Consider the following 24,379-nt stretch of genomic DNA (forward strand, 5'->3'; position numbering starts at 1 on the left):
GGGTTCAGGAAGCTAGCCTGGCTTGATTAGCTTTTAACAATTGTTGGATCCAGAGATTATAGCGGTCCGGCACCCACAAACTCATAACACAACGTTTAAGGAATGTTTAGTTAATTTGAATAAGCTTCACCAAATTTCTCCATGTGGCATTGATCACACAGTTCCAATTTACACAACAAATCGGGATTCAAGGCAATAGTTCTGCACAAATGAAACAACATTAGGGGTTTCAAGGGAAGTTAAGAGGCATTTCAGTAAGATCTGTAGCATATTCTCAGAGGCAATTTTGCAGAAGTTAACAAACAACAAATGGATCACTCACCATATTGTTGGTGGCTCAGAACCTTCTATTTCCAGGTAATCGTATTTCTCTTCCATCTGAAAATCTGTAAAAATGAGTGAAATGGTGTCCCCAGGCTCGGCCACAATGGTCCATGTGCATTCTGCATTATTGTGGTATTCATTAGGGAAATTTGGGCTAGAAACGATGCCACTGGATCCTCTCATTGTCCCTCCACATGCATCCTCAGCTGTTGAAAAGAATAAAAAAGGAGACACAAGTTAGAAGACAGTAATTCATAGCAGGTGTTTCATGTTAAACTAAATGCATGGGTAGGAAAGATATCAATCATTTTGCAGAATTTGGCAGTATTAGGAGTGTTGGGGCAGAGTATCATATTGCCAGCACAAAGGATATCAGAGTTTTGTTGGTATTTTTTTGTGAATGGGGCAATAACTTGCTGCAACCTACCCAAATTGCCATCAATTTCATTCTGAAAACAGCCACTCAGCAACCTACCAAGGGTATCAAGATCAGCTCTTGATTTTCTCCATTCCTAAGACTGACAAAACATTCCCTCACCCTTTCAGGCTGCCAGGTAGTTTGCATTTGGCTTATTGGGAACCCAAGTTGCAATGGCCTGCTCTAGTAATTTTTATTACAATGGAAATTAGGTCAGCCTTCGTTTGCTGGCTCCCATCCTCACCTGAGAAATATTATACTCTGATCTACTAGTGTTCTGATGAATAGTTTACGGTTATTATCTTGAATGTCATGTCCCTTGCACTCCCGTGCTCATGCTTTTTACAACGGAGCCATTTTAATAAAGGCGACTTTTTCCCCCAACAAGGCACATATTTCAAAGGATGGCTCTATAAAGTGCTTCTTTCTGAGAAACATGTTCTGCATTATAATACATTCAAGGATGAGACTCCAGACTACACTCAGCTCTTTATTGTATGACCCTTGGGGTCCCAGTTCTGAAAAGTAAATGTAGGTAAAGATTTAAAATATGAAAATAATTGCATTGCTGTTGTTGGGCCCCGGTGATTTATATCCACAGTGTGAGATGCTGGGAGCATCTAAATGTCATGTTTTCTGCACATTGGAACTCCAAATCCCAAGCCACGTGTGCTTTTTATAGGGAGAGGAGGAGTTGCATAAGGAAATTTCTGAATGAGGATTTAGACAAATTCATGGAGGCTAAGGCTATCGATAGCTACTAGCCATGATGGCTATGCTCAGGATGGGAGAGTGTTCTTGTGCTCAATTCGTGCTTGCTGGTTTCCCATAGACTTCTGGCTGGCCACTGTGAGGAAAAAATGGTGGACTAGATGAGCCATTGGCCTGATCCAGCTTGCTCTTCCGATGTTCTCATGTTGTTATGATTTCTGAGAGCTCTCATGACATTTCTAGTCTCACCACTCCCAAAGGCCCGTGGTAAATTTTGAAGTGCAGGAGATATATCATAATACCACCATAGTCATGCAGGGGAATCCATAGCCTCACATAGCAGCAGCAGTACATAGTGTAACACCAAATTTATTAGGACCAGGATATCAGGAATCCTGGCTTGGGGTTTTGTAATAGTAACTTGAGAGATAATGACTACACTAAAGGTAATCTAATTTAAATCTAGGTCTCTTCCTCTAGTTGAAAACAATGGCTCTAAGAACAGCAAACACAGTAAGCTAAACTAATAATGCCAGTTTTAAAATTGAAAAAAATAATACGTGAGCAAAGAACATTGTAAAATCTAGTATTTGATGTGGTTCATGCTGTATTAGTTCATCTCATAAGAGACTTTGCACATGACACGAATGCAAAAAGATAGAGGACAGCAAAATTTCAGCAGCACGCTGCTTGTCTTCTTAATCCCATAATGGTTAGGCATTACTGTTAAAGAAGCCCTCCCTTTTATCTCAAGATAAAGTGTCTCTTATGACAAAATACTTTCAAGATTCCAGTCTCCTTTCACTTCTGTGTGAGCATAATTAGTCAGAGAATTTTAAATCCCGCCTTCCAGAATGTGATTTCTGATTATCGCTTTCTCCCAGAAGCTACAAATATGACTTGACCTATTCAGGATAGACTTTCAGCCAAATTACAGTGATTGCTTGGTCAGCTCTTTGTTTTTCCTCTTCTGACAAAAATGTATCTGCCAAAGTTCCACTTTATAGAATCATAGGATTGTAGAGTTGGAAGTGACCCTGAGGAACATCTACTCCATCCCCCTGCAATGCAGGAATCTCAACTAAAGCATCCATGACAGATGGCCACCCAACCTCTGCTTGAAAACCTCCAATGAAGGTTCACTGCCTTCTGAGGGAGTCCGTACCACTGTTGAACAAATCTTACCACCTTACCATCTCCTAATGTTTAGTCAGAATCGCCTTTATTATAACTAGAAACAATTAGTTCAGGTCCTACTCTCTGGAGCAGAAGAAAACAAGTTGCTCCATTATCCATGTGAGCCCTTTAGATATTTTAAGATGGCTATCATATCTCCTCTCAGTCTGCTCTTTCCCATACTAAACATACCCAACTCCCTCAACTGTTCCTCATAAGGCTTGGTTTCCAGTCTCCTGATTGTTATAGTTGCTCTCCCCTGCACACATCCCAGCTTGTCAATATCCTTAATTTATGTGAGTGCCTCCTGCAAGCCCCTCTACCCTCTTGCCTGTCCTGTCCACTGAAGTCTACTCACTTCTTCATGTTTCCCAACAGGCAGAAGGATGTAAATATATGTGTTCCCTCTTTAGGACAGTACAGTGCATAGTACTGCTTAGTTTACTTTAGTCTGATCATGAACAGTTTAATTTATGATTTCTAATTTGCAATCAGCATACTAAACTTTGGCCTGGTTAATTTAAAAGGTGAACACAAGAGCACAACCTTTAAATTATTGTATATAAAAATCACATTTGCTTTCTTTAAAATATAGATTGATTAAGTCATGTATGCCCTCTGCTTAACCGTTGTAATGATTTATCACTACAAATTGGATTTGGTGAGTAATGATAAACTGTAATTTATTGCACCAGTTGTAAAGGGCACATAAAGCAATTTGGGTCAGGCAAAACATTTCTCAAAACTGAAAAGTTCCTCCAAAAAAATCACAAATTCCCACTCTTTGTGAGTTAACTTACCCTTCACACTCCCTTCATGGCAGCTACTAACAATAACTCTGTACAAAGCTCTCTGCATACAAAATGGTGGCATTCTTTACCATACTGACAGTATGGAAATGAGTGCAATACATCAGGTTTTGGAATGGGAAGAGACCCCATTACCTGAATGAAAGAATGAGGGCAACAGAAGATTGGATGGCTAGGACACTAATCAGAAACACAAGAACGGGGGAATGGGTGTCCCACCAACTAGTGTAGGGAATGGAATAAATTCATGCTATGTCCAGAAACTGCTGGTAGAAACCTCTTGTTCTCATTTTGCCTTTGTGCTGACCTTGTCAGTCCAGTGGTGTACAGCCCAGTGAACATAGATTAGCTATAGGCAGCACAACAGCACCCATTTAGTACCATGCTGTACTTACTCTCAGTGTTGTTCATGAATGGTAAGAATGTGGATTTACCCACCCTTTCTGCGTATGACTATGGAAAAAGCGAGAAGTTGCTGATGCATATTAATGCTTCCAAGCAGAAAAGCAGGAAGTGTGGTTCTTCTGGATCAGTGGTGGAGCTTCATGCTCTGGCACCGGGGACGGGAAGCAGGTGGGGGCAGGGCTGGCACGCGTTCTGGGGGCAGGGCACACCGAGATGGAACCCTATCAGGATCCCGCTGCCTGGGGCACCTTGCCCTTCCTACGCCAGTGTTCTGGATAAAAGTAGCAGTTATTTCAGGCTAACCAAGGCAAAGTGTGCTCCTCTGCACATTACATAGAGGACTGTCATATTTTCTTCAGCGATCAGGTGAAGAACATAAGACCACCTTCCAAATAATACCCTCGTTCACGTTTCCTGTCAACTAATCGGCAAGCATCAGACCCCAGCAGATAGTTACTTTCCATCCTCCAATGTGTTCTCCCAGTGCCAGGTACTTAACTGTTGACTTGAGCAATCAGCACATGCAGTATGACAACCTGGTAGTCTCCTTTAGTGACAGTGACTGCAGCAGTGAAGCAATCTGGGAGCCTTATAGCCAACAGTGCCATGGTGCGGTTAGATTATGATGATTCCCAGGTTGCCGTTCCCTGCTTTGTCCAGTGGTTAAGAGGACAATAGGAAATATGTGCCCTGGGCCCTGATTTGAGCTGTTTGGCATTTCTCAGCCAGATCCTCTACTTTATCAATCTGGTAGCTGCACAGAAAGGCTTTATCGATCCCATTTCTCACCACATGCCAGCTGCTTATGTGGATCTTCTTTTCGCAACACCCCTGGATGGACACACCCTCAGCTCTTCATACATCTCATTATGGCAAAATCCACAGATCCAAACCCAGACTAAATGAAGGTGAACATTACACTTGCAGATGAAAGGCTGGCATTTTCAATCTTGCTTTCGGAGTTTGTTTCCTTGTGTTCCTTTTCTCCCCCCAGGTGAAGTCATTTCATACTGATAAATGCAAAGCCTCAAAACTGCAATGCAGCAGGTTTGCATGTCTATTTTAGTACCTTGAAAAAATGGATTAAAAATGGATCCTCTGGTTGCTGTGAAAAGGCTTTAATTACACCTATCATGATTGATCATCTTTTCCGTTTTCAAAATGCCAAACACAAACAGGGTAATCATCTGTTTACAAAAAAAAAATTAATTCTGAAAAAAATCCATTTTGTTAAATAGTGCAAGTAATACCCGAACTCATTTTAAGACATGGGCCTTATGCCGTCTGTGAGGGTGTGTGTGCTGGGAGTAGGGGAAGGTGATGAAGAGAGAAGGAAGGAATTTTTTTGTTGTATTTTGTATTTTGTGTGTGTTTTATTGTTAAAATTTAATAAATTTTCTTTTAAAAAAAAGAGAGAAGGAAGGAAGAAGGACAAGTGTTCAGGTACACTAAGAAATGCATTTTTGTAACTGTTTCGTGCAACAAATTGCATAACTTGGATATATAAATCCAGAAACATAAAACATATGACCAACCAATTAGGCTTCACCTTTATGCTGCTGACCTGGTCACTCAGTTCCTTGGACACTATTATCTGGCTCTCACTGATAAATGTTCTTTTCCCTCCCCACTTGGTTGTCTAGCACCCATATACTATCAACTCACTGGCTATTTTTTAGCCAGAACAAGATGTGTTCCATGTCTCCGGGAGTGTCTGTGATTTATAGATGTAAATAAAGCTTCTAGATTAGGAACAAGCTTGAGTGTGGACTTTATATTGCTGGCAAGAATCTGAGGCACACACCAACGCTGCACTGAAGAAGTTTGCAAGCTCTGCTGAAGCACGGGAGAAGCATGTACGCAGACAGGAAGCCTGCTGGACGCCATTGGTGTTTCCAAGTGCTACACTGTTTTGAGGCTTTCCCAGCCCAAACGTCACTGGCCATACACTGAAAGGTCATCAGTGAACTACCCTGCGTGCAGGGATATTGGCTTGGCTGCCTGCTACACTTACGTCTCGCAGAGCACCCCCATATCGCATTTACCCTGATGAGCCCCAGTTCCCATTGGCTGGGAAGCTGGGAGGGATACACGCCCAAGGCCTAAGCCAACGTCTTCCTACATTCGGAAGTTTAATAAAGTTGTGGCCTAATTTTAATTCCATATAACATTGTCAGAGTCTTTATTCCTTCCTTAGGATCCCTGGGGGCTGGGGCCACCTGGTCACACAAAGAGAAAGTGGGTGCCCCCGGCCATCAGCCTCACTGCATGCTGATATAAAGCCTGACAGAATGTGGCCCTCAGCAGATTCTCCACCTTGGCTAAGAGAATGAGGGAAAACATATATGAGATGATACCCCTCAAGATATACTGTATAGGAATATAACCAGCAGCAATAGAGAAATGAAGCAGAATATTTTCCCCAAAGAAGCTGTAGTTAAAAAAAATGCCCAGGTGAATAAAGCCATTTTTGCAGCATGGCTAAAATGGAGCTACAGAAACCTATCAGGGTCCCTTGAAGAATCTATTCCAGGTCCTTGTTGACATGGAAAATGTGTAATGGTATTAAATGGGAAAGTAGCTTCCTCCCCACACACTGCTAAATGATTAGCTGTAGTAAAACCTATCAACACATTTCACAGTGTAGCAGTGCTTGTATCCTGGCTGCAGCACTGCCTTATAGGAAAGGCACTCGGTAACCAATGGCTACTAGCTTTAACTGAAAGCAGACCAGGATAAGTAACCCATGTTCAAGAAGTTTGCCATAATTTTTGTTATCAGATCATCCATACTTTGTAGTCAACATCAAACTTTGGCTTTCAGTGTTACAGATTTGCAGAATTTAAGCAGAATTTAAGTTGTTTCAATGCCTGAGAAATTGCAATATCAACACTGACCTAGAATCATCTATCATATGCACAGGGGTGATCTGTGGTTCTGTAAATTTCCAGCACATGGAAATAAGTAGAAGGTATGCAAAAAGACATCTAAAAGAAATCATATTATTTTGGTTGTCAACCGAGGTCACGTTGCATGAAATGGCAATTTCTGTGGGACGCAGTACTGATTGCACAATGGAGAAACAGAACAAGAAGGCTGGCTGCCACCTGGACTATTGTTACCACAACCAGGGAATAAAAGCTTTAGGAACATAATGCTGAGTCTTTGAATCTCATAGAAGAATAGAGCGTGGAGAAGTGTTCTTGGCGTAATGACACAGAACGATTAAGAATGAAGAAATTCACGAGCTAGCAAGCTAGAAAGATTAACTGACAGGCAAATTAAGCATCTTGCATCTGTAATGGCAAGTGGCTTCACAGGAAGTTGTTGCATTAGAGACTTAAGGGTTTTAATAAGAAAACTCATTGCCCGATTGAGGTTGGGACTTAGCCTAGTGATCTGCAGAAGACTGTGCACAATCTCAGATCTCAGAACCCTTTTCATCATTGAAGGAAATTCAAACAGATCCTGCAATTGGCAGGCAGTGAAAAAGAGTGGAGAACCTACAGACATGCTGATGTTGCTAGACTACAAGTTCAGTCATCCCTGACCAATTGGCTGATCTGAGCTGGAGTCCAACAATGCCTGGAGGTCCACAGTAGCGATGGGTGAATCTGTCAATTTCAGTTTCTCTCAATTTCTGATTTTTCCAAATCTTAAACCTGGTTTTCCACATGTACACATCAGTTTTCTTTTCTTTTTTAAAGTCACCATGGAAATTCATTAGCATTTTAGTGCAAATGTATCTGAGTACACACACTTTTGTATGCATCTTTTCCTAATATACACATTTTTTTGTGAAGCATTTCCCCCTAATGCATTTTTTTGTAGATTATTTTCACTAATATGTGGATTAATATTTGCATGTTGCCCAAGTATATGAATTCTTGTACCTGGATGGAGAATTGCATTGCAAAATTCAGATTATTACTATTATTTATTTCTTACAAGAGTCAGACAAGTACAAATTTTGAAGGATGGTGACATTTAGGTTTGTGTTACAGGTAGGTAGCTGTGTTGGTCTGCCATAGTCAAAACAATGGTTTTAAGTTAGGTGATTAGATTTGGAGAAACCGGGTCTGAACAAAGACATTGGATTCTTATCTCATTATACATGACAAAGCTATCTTTAGCCATCTCACCCCTTGCCTTTCCCTGTAAGACCAAATTGCAGTTGTTAACAGTCGTCTACAGGTTTTCCACACCTATCAGCTGATCACCCATTCTCACCACCCTTCTGAGTAATACCCCTCCCCACTCCCTCACTATATTTAAGGATCTGGTGACTTCCGTTTCAGTGTATCTGAAGAAGTGTGCATGCACACAAAAGCTCATACCAAGAACAAACTTAGTTAGTCTCTAAGGTGCTACTGGAAGGAATTTTTTATTTTATTTTATTTAGGTTTGTGTGCTGTTTTGCAAATTCACTAAGTTTGCTTTCAAATGGAAACTGAATTGGATTTCTCCCCCTTTCCTAGTCTACAGATTCTTCACACCTGGACTAAGAGATCAGGTATCAGGTGATGAAATAGCTGGCTGCTGCAAGTCACAACAGACTGTAATGGGATAGGTATTTCAATAGCCTAAATTGGTATATGTTGCCTCCATAGCCTTTTCTCCCTTACCTGATGTCAGTGGGTTGGAAGCATGATCCTGTTTTTTGTTAATATTTTATCAGTAAGGTTAAAACACCTTCTGGAGGGGGTGGGAAGGTTGAATATGCCAAACCTGGGATTTCTGTACCTGTTATAATCGTAGTTTAAATGTCAAAAATTGGAAATTTGATATAGAAACCAATTTGAAACACTGGGAATACTGAGTCAACGTGCATAGTATAGCTCATTTTGTATCTTTAAAAAAGTGATATTAAAATAAATGTTACAATCAGAGGAGCTCTTAAGTAGTATCTTCTGAAACAGCAGGATAATATTTGCCTGTTTTCGTACCTACTGGAGGCAGCTGTGACTTTAATCAGTTCATTTGTCTTCATCTGTTGTGTTAGTTTTTCATTCTGTGAGTGGAAATGTTAACTCTGCAACGTAAAATCTTTGTAGGTAGCAGAGACAACTATTTTAATGTGGATACAAGCAGTTTATCACCAGCATTCCATTATTCAACGTGTTGTGTAGCATATATTTATGTCTCCAGAGGAATCTCTTCCTTTCCAAGAAATCTACTTTATACAATAATCTAGTCTCATCTCTCCTTTAGTACTTATATTTTCAATGCATTTAGATGGATGGGTTTGCCTTTCTCCCATGTTTTAAAAGGGCATCTTCGCTGCAGATGGCATGTAAACACCATTGCAAATATAATCATAAAACAAATTATCATATTGCAGGTTCATTGGAACTGAATGGAGAATTCGTACATTTTTTAAAATGACCATACAACATAAGCCTACATTTTCTCTGGGGTTTCGTTTAGCTAATACCTAAAGAAGTTTTTAAATCCACAGTGTTATCAGGACGAAATTATTCTTTAAATTGTCACTGATAGTGATTTATAGCTGGGATGTTCGTATCTGAAGAAGTGTGCATGCACACGAAAGCTCATACCAAGAACAAACTCAGTTGGTCTCTAAGGTGCTACTGGAAAGAATTTCCTATTTTGTTTGGGATGTTCTAGGTATTTCATAACCCTGTTTGGAACACTTAGTAGTTGTAACCAGCCTAGAAATATGATTGGATCGTGGAACAAAAATATTTGTAATATGAAAAGATAGGTAATCAAACTGTCCCTTGGTCATCTGTATTTTCCTGGTGGGTAGTCAGGATATTACCACCCCTCACATTGTATTACAATGTGTGCTAAAATTGTCCACTTTATCCACTCATACATGTAAGGAGATTTCATCTAGGGCAAAAATACCATAGTCATTAAGGTAAGCAAGATGTAATTGTTAGGCCAATGTTCTTCCGAACAGTTATAGCAAGTATGGTACAGTAATTTGTTTTTAAACAACTGGGATACACCCATATTAGCATTGTCTGCTATTTCCCTTGCATTCTTTTTGTACCAGACCAAGACTTTGCTGCCTGCAATGGAGACCAAATGGTGCCCCCACTACACACACTGGGCTTAACACTTCAGAACACAGCTGATGTTTCCATGTTCAGCAGCTAACCAGACTTGCAGTTGAATTGTATGCCAACACTTGTGCCAGGTGTGGTGTCCTCCACCAACCTTGAAGGCAGCAGGGTAGCTGAGGAGGTGCAGGGTGGGCTGTATGGCAAACACCTCTCATCCTCCAGCACCTTGCCTCCGCTGTGTACCCCCCAGTCGCTGCTGCTTGAGGCAGCTGCCTCATTCTGCCTGATGGTTGGGCTTGCCCTGCTGATTGCTCTGGTTTTGTCTCCTTCCAATCAATTACTGATTCGAATGGTTAATTGAATTCAGAAGAGTTTCCACATCACATCTCTGAATGAGTCCCTGCTCTGGGCTTGTCCCCTCATTAAGAAAATGTAAACAAAAACAAATATTCAAGAAGGAGGTGTTTCATGAGCTTTACATTCTTTCTGAGGATAAAGTGTCTGGTGTCTACCCGGCAGGAGCTTTATTTTAAGAAATAGTTCTACAGCAGATGGTCGATTGGCTCGACTCATGAAGGAACATTACAAGGACAAAATGTACACTACCTCAAGAAGTAACTTAATGTCCAAGCTCTTTGATGTGGATACAAATTACACTTGGAGAAGCCAATCCAATTCTGGGACACTGTGAATTGATAGAGGTTGCTACCTGGAGCTGTGTTTTCTCCCTCCCTCTGATCACATCTGTTGAAATAAATTATCATTCTATAACCGATTTTCAGGCTCAGTAACTCAAAACACTTTGGATTGCTCAGGAAGAATTCCCTTAAGTTTGGAAGGGCCTCATCCCAAGGAATCCAGCAGCAGGCACTAGGGTCCTTACTCTGTGCTATGCCAGGGCAGCAGTCAGGCAGAGGGAAATACCAGCTTGACCTCTGTTGTTGTTCTGCAGCAGCACCCAGATAATTGCCTGGGGAAATGTACTGTATCTTATTAGCACAGCTGGGCCGACTACAATATCTGGAGAGCCAGTATGACACACTTACATAACTGCTATGTCAGACTTAACAACTCTAGAGCAACCTTTGGCATGCCCTCCAGATATTGCTGGCTGGAGCTGATGTGAGTTTTAATCCAAAACATCTGGCAGGGCACCTGGCTGGTGAAAGCAACTCTAGATAATCCTATATGGTATTTTGCTTCTGGACTGCTACCTTCTGGAACCATTTTGCCTTCCCTTCTAGTTTTTACATTACCTAATCTAAAACCCTGTCTCCCCATTGAAGCTAGACAGGCACTGATATTGTACATTTTTTGTCAGGTGCTAAAGTTATCTGATTTCTACAGATCTTCAGAGAAAGATGAGTGAACCTATAGGCAGTATCACATTTCTTTTGGAAATTTTGTTTTCATCTGTTTTATTCATTGTATTTTTGTTGTACACTGCTATGATATAGAAGAGTTTGGATTTGATATCCCGCTTTTCACTACCCGAAGGAGTCTCAAAGCGGCTAACATTCTCCTTTCCCTTCCTCCCCCATAACAAACACTCTGTGAGGTGAGTGGGGCTGAGAGACTTCAGAGAAGTGTGACTAGCCCAAGGTCACCCAGCAGCTGCATGTGGAGGAGTGGAGACGCGAACCCGGTTCCCCAGATAACGAGTCTGCCGCTCTTAACCACTACACCACACTGATATAGTCTCTAAGCCCCCACCCCCGTCCCCCAATAAATAAATTAGAAATATATTTCTTCTGCCTCTGGCACTTTGGACTTAACAGCTGCTAACTTTGGATTTGAACTGTTGCCTGCTGGAGAATGTCAGCCTTGAACGTGGGAGACCAGGGTTCTAGACTCCACCCAGTCATGAAACTCACTGCATGACCTTGGGCCAGCCACCATCTCTCAGACAAACCTACCTCACTGGGTTATTTTGAGGATAAAATGGAGGAGGAAAATACTATGCACACCACCTTGAGCTCCTTGGAGGAAAGGTGGGGTATAAATGGAATAATCCACACAATACAATATAATAAGCAATAAGTGTAAGCAGTCAGAAAATTCTATAACATTATGTATAAATAAATAACGGGCTGCATCCAAATAACTCTTGCTCAGAGCAGACCCACTGGAATTAATTTATGGGTGTGTCTTCTCTGAGTAGAGAGTGGGCCTTAGTTGCTACAACCAAAATGATTCGATAATCTGTACTTAGCTATTAGAAGGTAAGATTTATCTACAGTACATGCAGGTATTGTTTAGGATTAGCAGTCTGGCTTGAGGTGAAGCTGTGCAAGACGGAAAGCCAGCTCACGCAGGGGTCAATGTGGCTCAAAAGTGAATGGAAGAGGAATAGATCAGATACCTTTCAAAGAGGAGGGTTGGCAGGTTGTATTTACCTTGACAGTGATGTTTATTCTGTGGACAAGAGGTGTATGAGCAGATGGGGAGTTGATACAGCTGGAAAATGAAATGGCACTAAGTTGACAAATGCCAGTCTAAAGGGCAAGCATTGCTTAAGGATCAGCTTATCATGCTCAGCAGCTCCAGAAGAGTGTGGGCCAACTGGAATATTAGTTCTTCCTCCGGAGACAAAATTGGAGATGGCAGCTAGCCTGCATGCTGGCTTCCTTTTGTCAAATTAAGGGAAATGCTTTCCTTATTAAAACAGGATTGTCTCAATGGCCAGGGCACTCCCTTGATGTACAGCCAACCAACAAAATCACAGAATACTGTTTTTTATTGCTATGGACATAATTAGAGAAAGAAATCTCTCTGATAGCTCGATGTCACAGAAGAACACTGGGGTTTTGTCTCTGTTCACCACTTTTGGCTGTAAAAGAAACAGTGACCTGGTGAGGCAGGGAAAGGGCTACTGGGAAACAGTATGTTTAAACATTTGGAAAGGGGGAAACAAGGAAATGGTCCTGTCCGCACCATACATATGCTGCTTTCAAAACCATGGCAACCCACAAAGAATCCTGGGAACTGTAGGCTTTTGGGGGGTGCTGAGGGTTGATAGGAGACCCCCCTCATAGAGTTACAATTCACAGCACCCTTAACAAGCTGCAGTTCCCAGAATTCTCTGATTGTTAAAGTGCTTTAAATGCATGATGTGGTTGTGAAAAGCTATATTTGATTTTTAAGGCAAGTTCCAATCACAATGAAGTGTAGAAGTACCCAGAAGGATATAAGAAGAGCCCCAACAGATCAGATAAATGCACATTCCCTTTTTGGTGAACCAGATGCCTCTAGGAAGCACAGAAGCAGGGCTGTGCCTGTTCCTTCTCAGCAGCTGGCATTTGGCTATTAGAGCTTTTCCTATTGAAATTTGACACAATAGTCCTTCTACCTGCGATCTATTTCTCACCAGGTTTCTGAAGCCCAGTAACCAACCAGCTTAGGACCACAAGGATGCACAGAAAAGCAAATTTCAAACTCTCCCTAGAGAGCTGACCAAACCTGTGCCTCTGGAGGCAGTGTTAAGATGCATTCGGTTTATTAGCTGGACCACCGGTTAACCGGCCTTGAAAACAACCTCAATTGGCTCTGAGTTGGGAGGTTCCCCACCCACCCCTTTCCCTCAGTGAGTGCATCACTCTGTTAACCGAGCTTAATATTTCGTCACAATACTGTGTGGAAATGGCATTGAGCAGTAGGGGAGGCTTAAGGGATCTGAGGGAGGATAAGGTCAAGGCACGTCCCTAGCCGGGTGGGGCCTAGCCTTGCCTAAACACCTCCCATGGTTGCACAGGGGGATCGTGGATGTTTGATCTGCACCACACATTGGTCTGACACAGATCAATTCCCCAAGTGCCTTGAGTGTTTTCCAACCATCAAGCAGAATTCCATTTCAACAGCAAGCACTGAGTGGAATGACGATCTCTTCCTTGCCCTACTGCCATGCCAACCCTGCTTGCCTGCTCTATAATCAAAGCTGTGGCCTGTTTACACCCAAGACCATTGTCTAATGTTATTCCTGCTGTACCCACAACCTGCCACACAGGTTTTAGCCTGCTGCCAATAATATGTTCATGAGGGCACCAAACGGATCTCATTAGAGAAAGAATTCTACATATGGCTGAAAAGGCTTGCCACCCTCCATAGTTTCCTCAGAGCAGGCACCTTGAGGGTCCAGGTCCACTGGGAGATGTCTTTATTTGAAGCTGATATGGTAGCATAACAAGAATGCAATTATCAACCCCAAGCCTTTACAATACAGTGGCCTGCAAGCCTTTCTAACTGACAAGCTACATACTCCAAATAAATAAGCTAACTAGATACTCCAAGAAAGTATATGCTTAGTTCTGGAGCATTAAATACTAAAGTGGGTTAAATCATAAACTAAAAATATTCTAAAGTAGATTATTCTTTGCAGCAAAGACAAGAAAATAACTAGTCTGGAAGATTGCTACTTCCAAAATAAGACAGGCAAACACATAAGAAACCCTGACTGAGCAGCTTCTGCAAATTCCAATGCCTTTAAAGTCAATAAATAGTTAAAATGACAGAACTATGCTAAAATTCAACCTTGCCAAAATAATTTGTGCCCCCTTGGCCTTCTTAAGCTTAAAGGAGCCTGTAATCCACTGGAATTCTTTAAACAACAGCTTAGAAAAAAGTCAAAATTAAGATATGGAGGAAGGAACACCCATGGTTATCAGGGCTTATAGGATTAATGGGAAAGGTTCTATCGCTAATGGCGGAGGAGGAAGAGAAGAAACTGTAAAGCTCACTGACTTTTCTCGCCAAAGAACAAAATGTAACATCAGGTCAGAAAATTAGAAGCATCTGTATAAAAGGAACATTTTAAAAACAACATATAGTAGTTTTCCAAGTTGCAGACAATTATCGCACATTCAGAAGTCAATTCTACATACAGTAAATTGATTCCCAAATAGAACAAATGTATAAATTGAATGCTGCTTAACTGTCCTGATTAAATGGGGACATCCCATTTTGGGGGCTGTGCTCTCGAGAGCACGGTACTCCAAAATATGCATTTTGGGTGCCACGGCCCCCAAAGACACGTGTCCTTTGGGCCACGATCTTGCATGGGAGCGTCTCCACCCCCATCATTCTGCCCGGACACTGAGGTCCAGTGCTGATGGCCTTCTGGTGGTTCCCTCACTATGAGAAGCCAAGTTACAGGGAACCAGGCAGAGGGCCTTCTTGGTAGTGGCCCTGTGGAACGCCCTCCCACCAGATGTCAAAGAAAAAACAACAACTACCAGGCCTTCAGAAGACATCTGAAGGCAGCCCTGTTTAGGGAGGCTTTTAATGTTTAATAGATTATTGCATTTTAATGTTCTGTTGGAAACCAGATGGGTGGGGTATAAATAAATTATTATTATTATTATTATTATTATTATTATTATTATTATTATTAGTGACTTGCACAAGAGCACATCCAAGAAAATGCAAATCCTGTTTTTTTGTGGTGACATGTTGGAAGGTATGGAGTCGTTCTTCGGTCCAAAGACTTTTGATGTGGTGTGCAATTTAAAATATTTATTATCAAGGAAGTCATATCTAGACAAACAGACACACACACACACACACACACAGAGAGAGAGAGAGAGAGAGAGAGAGACATACGTTTCCACTCATGCAAAACATATGATGAATTTAATGAGAAACAGAAAGAGTTTATTTAAGAGTAGCAAAACTTTCCTGAAGGGTTTTGTACATGTTGAATCCATTCTTTTCTTTATTAGTAATAAACAATTACAATTTCTGACTACAGAAGTATTCTGTCTTGAGAGACAATGGAGTTAACCTCTGGGGTTGAAGTTAAACTGCTGCGTTAGCAGCACCTAAGTGACCTTCCAAGATGTGAAAGCCTGGGCAGTGTGTATGGAGGTCCTGGGCTGCCCAGATGACAAGACCTTTCTCTCTGCCTCACTGATATTGCTTAGCTTTCCTTTGCACTACATGTTTGGCACCAGCTTGGCTGCAGGAGTTGCCAGAAGAAGCTGTAGAAGACTACAAAAAGACTAAAACAATTAATAAACAAGAACTGGTGGTGGTTATTAACCAGAGGTGGACAATCTCAGACCCAGGGGCCAAGTGCAGTCCTCCTGGTCTCTCCATGAGAGAGACCATTTGGACCATCCTTACTTATGATGGCATGAATATTCATTTTTGTGCTGTACTGTACCAGTATACATGGGGAATGGACTATAGAAGACTATAAATGGACTATAAAAGAACTGTAGGAACCCAAAGACGTGGTAAACAACAGAGAATTCCTAATGCTCTGGTTTCATTTTGCAAGCATAGCTCCAGATGTTTTGGAACTCCAGAACCCAGAGAGACCAATTCATGGAAAGAGAGTTTTGGCCAAAGCTTTGAAGTATAAAGATCTTTGGAAGAGTATGAGTTAAAGGTCCAACTTGGCTTCAGTTTCAATTGGTTAATGGAAGGGAAGTGCCATATTGCTCCAAATTAAAGCTCAGCGTTGGGGTACAAAGTGGCATTTCTCTGCATTCTTTATGATCAACTAGCTGGCCCAAACCAGGCAACATTTTGACATTAAAGCTTTTGCTCTGCTTTCCCCATATTTGGAAAAAAGTTTCTGGAAGAAGAAAAAGAACAAGAGAGTGAATTTTTTGTTTGTCAATATGCTACCATTGTAGAACGAATTTAAATTTCATTTTATTACAGCTATAAAATGTCTGCCACATAAAGAGCAAGCAAATAAAGTGTGTGTAGTGCCACAAAATATAAAACAATCCCTAGGTACTAAATAACATACTGCTATGAAATGCAAGTCATAAAATAGAAATAATTTCTCACCTTGCAGAGAAACAAGGTGGCTTGGGTAGCATTTTTTTTAGAGTTCTAGCAGCCAATAAGGGAAAGGACTTCAAACTATTTGCATATCAACCAGATTCTCAAGATGTTCAATGGATTATATATGCACCATTTGGGAAATACCCAAGAAGCCCTTGCAAAGTGTTTCGAGTCTTAAAAGGGTTTCAATATTGTTTTAACCATTCCTCCCAGTTTTTCTGTTTTCCCAACCTTAGGTTTGCCACATTTATTCACCAGTTTGTGATTTTTAAAAATAAGTCGTCCACTCCTTTTTGTTTTTGTTTTTTTAAAAAAGGTTTGCATTTTCCATAATATAAACAATTTGTATGCAATATTGCATTCTATTCACTTTTTTGCAAGCAATTTCCCCTAAATAGCATGCCTTTTTGTATGTTATAAACAGGCATTTATTCCAACTCTTACAATGCTAGAACCTGGGGCCACCCAATAAAGCCAAATCTTGGAAGGTTCAAGGCAGACATTTTTTTATTAATATTCACATGGTGCATAATTAAACTATGGAATTTGCTACCACAAGATACAGTAATGGAATTAATTAATTGATTGATTGATTGATTGATTAATTAATTAATAATTTATTTATACCCCGGGCCATCTGGCTTCAAAAGAGGGTCAAACAAATTCATGGAGGAGAAGGCTATCAATGTCTACTTGTCATGATAGCTGTGTATTATGTCCAGAATCAGAAACAGTATTCCTCTGAATGCCAGTTGACTGCAAGGGTGCTTCTGACTTTGTGTCCTAGGTAAAAGGTAAAGGGACCCCTGACCATCAGGTCCATTCGTGTCCGACTCTGGGGTTGCAGCGCTCATCTCGCTCTATAGGCCGAGGGAGCCAGCGTTTGTCTGCAGACAGCTTCCGGGTCATGTGGCCAGCATGACAAAGCCACTTCTGGTGAACCAGAGCAGCGCACGGAAACACCGTTTACCTTCCCGCCGGAGCGGTCCCTATTTATCTACTTGCACTTTGACATGCTTTCGAACTGCTAGGTGGGCAGGAGCTGGGACCGAGCAACGGGAGCTCACCCCGTGGCAGGGATTCGAACCGCTGACTTTCTGATCAGCAAGCCCTAGACTCTGTGGTTTAACCCACAGCGCCACCTGGGTCCCAAATGTGTGTCCTACGTGTGGGCTTATCTGAGGAATCTGGTTGGCATCTGCAAGAATGTAACACTGGGCTTGATAAGCCTTTGGGCTGATCTAACAAATCTCTGAGGATCATCTAGTCCAACCCCCTGCAATACAGGAATATGTGGCTGTCCCATACAGGGATCGAACCTGCAACCTTGGAATTATCAACACCATACACTAACCAGCTATCCCCACTGTCTTTTAGTGAAAGAAGCAGAGGGCCAAACTGCCTTTTGACAATGCATCAAAATTAAAATGCATCTTCAAAATGAAGGCAATATAACATTATTTGATGAGCTAGCTGCTGCTTTTGTCTATAAATAGAGCAACCTTTTAAAAAATAAAAGTCAGAATATTATCCCTGATTATCAAACCATCTAATTAATATAACCTTTGCAGAGTGACAATATTATATATAACTATGACCTTATTTATTAGCCTTCCGTGAATCATTTCCACCACTCTGCAGCACATTGCAGCCTGCAATCTCTACGCTATCTCAAAAGTAAAAGGTGATATGATGAAGCTGCTGTCATGTTTCACTGTTAAAAATGCCCCAATCAAAATTAATATGTCAGGAGAGAAAAATGTATTTAAAAACTGGTCATGGGTGATGCACAATGTAATTGACCACTTCACAACACAATAAATCTAAATCGTTCTACCTTCAATTAAACCTCTCTCCTTTTTTTTGCATTTCTAATAAACCCAATAAAATTACACTATTTTAATGAACACTGGCAGTTCTAGTAGATCTGGTAAGAAGTGGAAGTTTTTTAAGTTATTACCGTTCCTGCATGACAAGAATATTGAGAGTTAATGAATTTGTTTGCTAGTATTGGTTATTTGGATATTGAACTGAAAACAAGCAGCAACAGGACAGAATAAATCCCAACTCCTTATTCATCATTCACATCATTCCAAGCGCAGGATCTCAAGGCAGGATCAGGCTATCCCAATTTTACTTTGCAAGAACTCTCTGTGTTGTAGGTTAGGGTCATAGATCACGACTGCCCAAAAAGTCACTCTGATGGCAGCAGTGGGTGGTGATAGTGCTGGGTGGGGTTAGCCCAGGAGATCCCTTCACCCCCTCTCCACATACATTGATCAGCAGCAGTGATCTATGGGTAGTGGAAATGTGATCTTTTGCTCCCCTGTGCAGATCCAGCCTCAAGAGTCCAAGAATCCATTGTAACATTGCCGATTACACTGTGCACCCGGCTTCCCAATGGCTGCTTACTGAGAATGAGTGGTGATTCTTTATTGGAGTCAGGGTGGGATAGTCTATTCTTTTAGTGCTGTGGCTGGTTCTGTTGAGGTTATTTCAGTGTTATATTCTGTTTGTTGAATGCTTTTTTTTAATAACTTACCTTATATATTTTATTTGGTAAGGTTTCGACCCTTAATGACAGCCTATGAATGTTTTTAATAAAAAACGCAAAGCCAAAGGATAACGAGCATGTTGAATTTCACAGCCAACCAGCATATGGATATCCACCAGACTAAGGTTAACAGACGTCCCCGTTTCCCAGGGACAGTCCCCAGATTTACACATCAGTCCCCATACAAAATCCATTGAAGTTGAAAAGTGTCCCCAGATTCATGGAAAAAAATCTGGTAACCTTACTCCAGACCAAAGTACACTGGTACCTCGGGTTACAGATGCTTCAAGTTACAGACTCCGCTAACCCAGAAATAGTACCTCAGGTTAAGAACTTTGCTTCAGGGTGAGAACAGAAATCACGCGCTGGCGGCGCAGCGGCAGGAAGAGGCCCCATTAGCTAAAGTGGTACCTCAGGTTAAGAACAGTTTCAGGTTCAGAACAGACCTCCAGAACGAATTAAGTTCTTAACCCGAGGTACCACTGTACTTTTTTTTTTTTTTTAAGAAGAAGTACATCATTTTCAGTAGGTAATCTCTAAACCTATTAATCAGGGGTAGAGAACATGTGGTCTGCTAGATGTTGCTGAAGTGCAACTCCCATCATGATCATTGACCATGTTGGCTTGGTCTGAAGGAAGCTGGTAGCCTACAACATCTGAAAGTTCACAGGTTCCCCCACCTACCCACTCTAAACATGTATTTAGCTACAGCTCACATATTAATACAACAACATACTATCTTACAGTTTATTTTACAGAATAAGTCATGCAAAGTGGTTGGAGCATTGAGTTCACTCCAACAACATAGTAAATTTCTGTAATGTATGGAGCTCAGAATGATATCTTCTTCATCCTCCTTCAAAAAGCATAAGCAAGAATGAAATCTTCTTCATCCTCCTTCACAAACCATAAGCAAGGGGTGGACACGGTTTACCAGAAGGAGAGATTGTCAATCAGCTGCAATTATTTAATCAACTTTTTCTTGAACTCTGGACTACCACCACTTGCCTCAAGTAGGCACACAGGTTCGTGGAAAAATAGAAAGATTATGAAAGAGCAAAGATGCTCCTTCCTTAATTAAAAGTTCGTTCATAGGGAGTTTTAGGACATTGACAAATGAAACTCCCTATGGATGATAATTTAATCAAGGAGGATCTTCACCAGAAACTGGAGGAAAGTAATAAGGAGCTCATTACAGAGTAATCACCCTCAATAACCTCCAGCAAAGCCACACATTGTATAAATAAAGCAGTGTGCTATTAAGTGGCAAGAGGCCTGATAAAATTGATTCTGTTTAAGCGTATATGCAGATGTAGCTTGCCTAGTGAGCCTATTGCAAGGGCGCATTCCTTGTTTCTGTCATGTGAGCATCTCATTTTTGATAGGTGGGTATATATGCAGACAGAAGTTAAGTGTCATAAAAGGATAAACTGGTTCTGTAAGTTTTCTCAAATTTCCAAGGGCAACCGCTTTTCCACAAGTATGTAAAATAAATGTGTTCTGCCACAGATAAGCCCTTTGCAGTTGTTCCAGTAGAAACAGTTTTAGTCAGAGCACTGTATGTCTAGAACAAATAGTATTAGTTCTATTTTGTGACTGGGAGCGGCCACCAGGACCATATAACACCAGTCCTAAAGGATCTATGCTGGCTCCCAGGTTTGAGAATTTTAAGATGAACTATCCATAAATATAAAAAAAAATTCCTTCCAGTAGCACCTTAGAGACCAACTAAGTTTGTTATTGGTATGAGCTTTCGTGTGCATGCACCCTTCTTCAGATACCTGTAACTATCCATAAATATCTTGTACTAATAACGCGTATTTCTCAAATGACTTTCACACAATTTTGCTTTGTTTCTAGGCTCTTACTTATCAATATCTCTCTGCTGTTTCTGCTAGATCTTTACCATGCCACCTCCCAGTGTTGCAGCTATTTGCATCCTCAAACTGAATTTCTTGTTCCCATCTAGCACTTTCCTGCAATGTGAATTGACTTATTGCTGATAGCTAGCACAGGAGTGGGTAACTTTTTCAGTATGAAGGCTGCATTCACCCTTGGTGAGCCCTCCAGTGTCTGCATGCCAGTCTGTGTAGATCAGCTGAGGAAGAGGTTTCTTGCTTCTTCCCCTTGATCAATCAATTGAATGACTGGGGACTGGCGAGTGGGAATTTGCATCCCCATCAGCATGCTGAACTAAGCAGAGTTTTTATAATATACACTTGGGAGTAGGGGTGGATCAGCTCCCAGGGCAGAGCTTACCCACCCCTGCTGTAGCACATACATGGTTGACTCCCTTACTAACTTAGGCCTATCAGTATAGAGCTTCACTCACTAAACAGTCATTAAAAGCTGGAATCTGATCAGTATTGGATTCAGATCTAAAACCCATGTGGCAGGGCTTGAGCTTATTTAAGTCTTATTGGAAGTCAGGTTTGCAGCCCTAATTTCAAATATATTAGCTTAAAAGAGGTAGGGGATCGTACAATTGAAACACATATGCAAATCATTTCAGCAGTCACTTTTTATTGTTATCTTTTGCATACATAGCTGGTAAAAACCCAGGAACAGATAGTGAAAGTGGGCTTGGTTGCAAATGAAGCTTTTAAATATTTTTATGTGCATTTTTATTCAGAGTGTAAGAGACTTTATGGCTTTGTTTTATAATAGCTATTTATTTTGATGGGTTTTAACTACCACAAATGATTTTTATTGGCCTAACTGTTGGAGAAAACTGACACATTGTTATGTTTTATGCATCTCTTAAGTAATATTCTTTAAATGCACTGGCCTGTGAGAGACCTATTTTAATATGATGATTGATTGATTGATTGATTTTGTCAAATCAAACATAGCAGTGAATAATTTCCTTTTTTAATTAGAATAAATAAATGCTGGCATTATAGTTCAGAGGAGTGCACGAAAATACTGGAATCCGATCAGAAATACCAACACACACAATTTTTCATTTGCAGCGAATTTTTCCCAGTTGTGCTCTAGAAGCAGCTATTTCTGCTCATGAGATGGTAACCGAAAGTAAGTACATTGTATGAAAAAAATAAGGGATACAATCTAACCAAGGTCAATCACTTTCTTGTTATCGGTGGTTTCAGTGGAGTTAATCATGTCTCCTTACATTGTAGTCAGTGGTACTTTGAAATGCTGCCCTTTGAATGGAAATTGCTCTTTAATCTTACCTCTGCAGATAGGAACTGGAAAATCCCAGGATGCTGTGTTGACTGAATTAGCTATACAGGTGAGCTGGGGGTGTCCATCCAAGATGTATCCTGTCACACAGCTGTAGCGGATTTTGTCACCAACATCAAACCTTGTACCATACACGACACCTTTAGGCGGGACTCCAGGATTTCCACAAGAACTGCTCTGTAATTCTGTAAAAGAAGAAATGGATCGTCAAGTTACTACAAGTGAACATAAGTGAAATAGCATATATTTGAAACACCATTGAAAAAGCCTGCAAACACCCCGTTTTGCCCCTGCCCCATTCTGTCACTTTCTGTGATGTTTCCGGGTCACTTCCAGGTTCTGTGCAATGCATGTATGCGCGGTCACAGACATGTTGGATGGACGTGCCTAAAACGGTCGCTGCCTGCACTACGTGACAATCCGTTCTTAGGGGAAAAGGTCTCTGATATGATGCATAATGTCACACTATAGACAGTGGTAAAAAAAATAAATGGGTGAAGCCGACTCAATAAACCAAAACAAGTAATCTAAACAATTCCTTTACAGCTTTCATAAAAGAGTTCAGGGCAACAATCAAGTAGAGTCAATTTCTACTAGCTAAAGAAATTATGATGCATTTCAGGGACTAATATTGCAGCTCTACAGAAGCCCCACAGGAGATAAATCAGGACCTTGAGTACTGAAGATAGATAAAAGAAGTGTACTGAGAATAATTAACCCTTTGAACTGTTTTCTTTTTTTCCCCTTCTGCAGCCAGAAAAATAAGGGTCAGAGATACAAGTAATTAGCAAGTAATGAAAACTGAGACACCAACACTTTGTTTTTTCAGTCTGCAGTGACCAACAAGGCAATTACACCAAGAAGAAAAAGCAACCACACTAGTTTAACGATAAACCACATAACATCAGTGACTGCTTTTTGTCCAATGATGGCCATACAATTAAACAGCAAGATTTTAACACCTTTTAATCCTTTTGGTTTTTTTGTACTTGGCTGGGAACTCACAAAGTGTATAAATTATAATCTGAGGTATTACACTGAAGGAAAACCTACTTCCATATCAACCTGCCCAAAGGCTAAGGTCATCCGAAAATGCCCTTCTCCAAATGCTTCAGCAAGGCTGATGTCACCTACGGATAGAGTTATGGAATTATCTCCCCAAGGGGGCCTGCCTGGAATCAAAGCTGTTATCATTTGGATGCCAGGCTATAACCTTGCTATTCACTCAGCCATGCTCCTGATTCTTCCACCTGCTGCTTTTATTTATGGTCTGCTTTAGTATATTGTATTTAAAATTTTGTTTTCATTCTTCTGTTGTTGAAAACCACCTTGGAAGCAATCATGATAAAGTGCCATATATATATATATATATCCTTGTAACTTTTAAAACACAATTGTAAATAACAAAGATCCCACTCCTATGCCCACCTGCTGCGTCGCTGAGTTCAATTTATTCTGAATAGACAGAATTGTGCTGTAAAGATGCAACCCATTGGGCTGGGAATGCACCCCAGTTCAATGGGGATTACATCTTGGACATGGAGAATTTAAATCAGTTTAGTAATGATATTGACTAGGAGTATAAAGGTGAAATTCAATGTTGTGCTATGACGAACGCTCCTGCAGCTTGCTAGATGGAATGGTTTCCCCTCTGCTCCTCCTGACTGTTCTTGGGGTTCTCCCACCCACCAAGTCATCTTTTGGGTGCAGCATGGGGCATAGAGGGAGGAGAGCGGGGAGCCCCACTGCCCAAGGGCTTCCACTCATGTGAATCCTGTCATTTATAACTAGTTCTGCCTGCTGGAAGGGGACTTTGGGGGTGCATTTCTAAGACACAAGCACGCCATGGAACAAAGTTCTCCTGCTTAAAGTAAAAGGGGGGGAATCACTCAGGGCAAGTGAAAACCCTCAAAGCACATCTATAGTAGCTGCATTGATCTATCTCAGCCACCAT

General features: G+C 41.0%; 1 protein-coding gene across 4 annotated transcripts in view; it reads right to left on the reverse strand.

Annotated features, from left to right (window-relative positions):
* Positions 1–24,379, reverse strand: part of CSMD3 (CUB and Sushi multiple domains 3) — a 567,871-nt gene that overhangs the window by 372,555 nt on the left and 170,937 nt on the right. For all 4 annotated transcript variants that reach the window (XM_033155765.1, XM_033155768.1, XM_033155767.1 and 1 more), the window contains exons 4-5: positions 22,416–22,610; positions 323–530 (exon numbers count right to left, since the gene is read on the reverse strand). In XM_033155765.1, the coding sequence (XP_033011656.1) occupies positions 323–530; positions 22,416–22,610 (403 nt within the window). The remainder of the gene's footprint in view (positions 1–322; positions 531–22,415; positions 22,611–24,379) is intronic.

This window comes from Lacerta agilis, chromosome 7, assembly GCF_009819535.1.
Source record: "Lacerta agilis isolate rLacAgi1 chromosome 7, rLacAgi1.pri, whole genome shotgun sequence".
Classification (NCBI taxonomy): Eukaryota; Metazoa; Chordata; class Lepidosauria; order Squamata; family Lacertidae; genus Lacerta; species Lacerta agilis.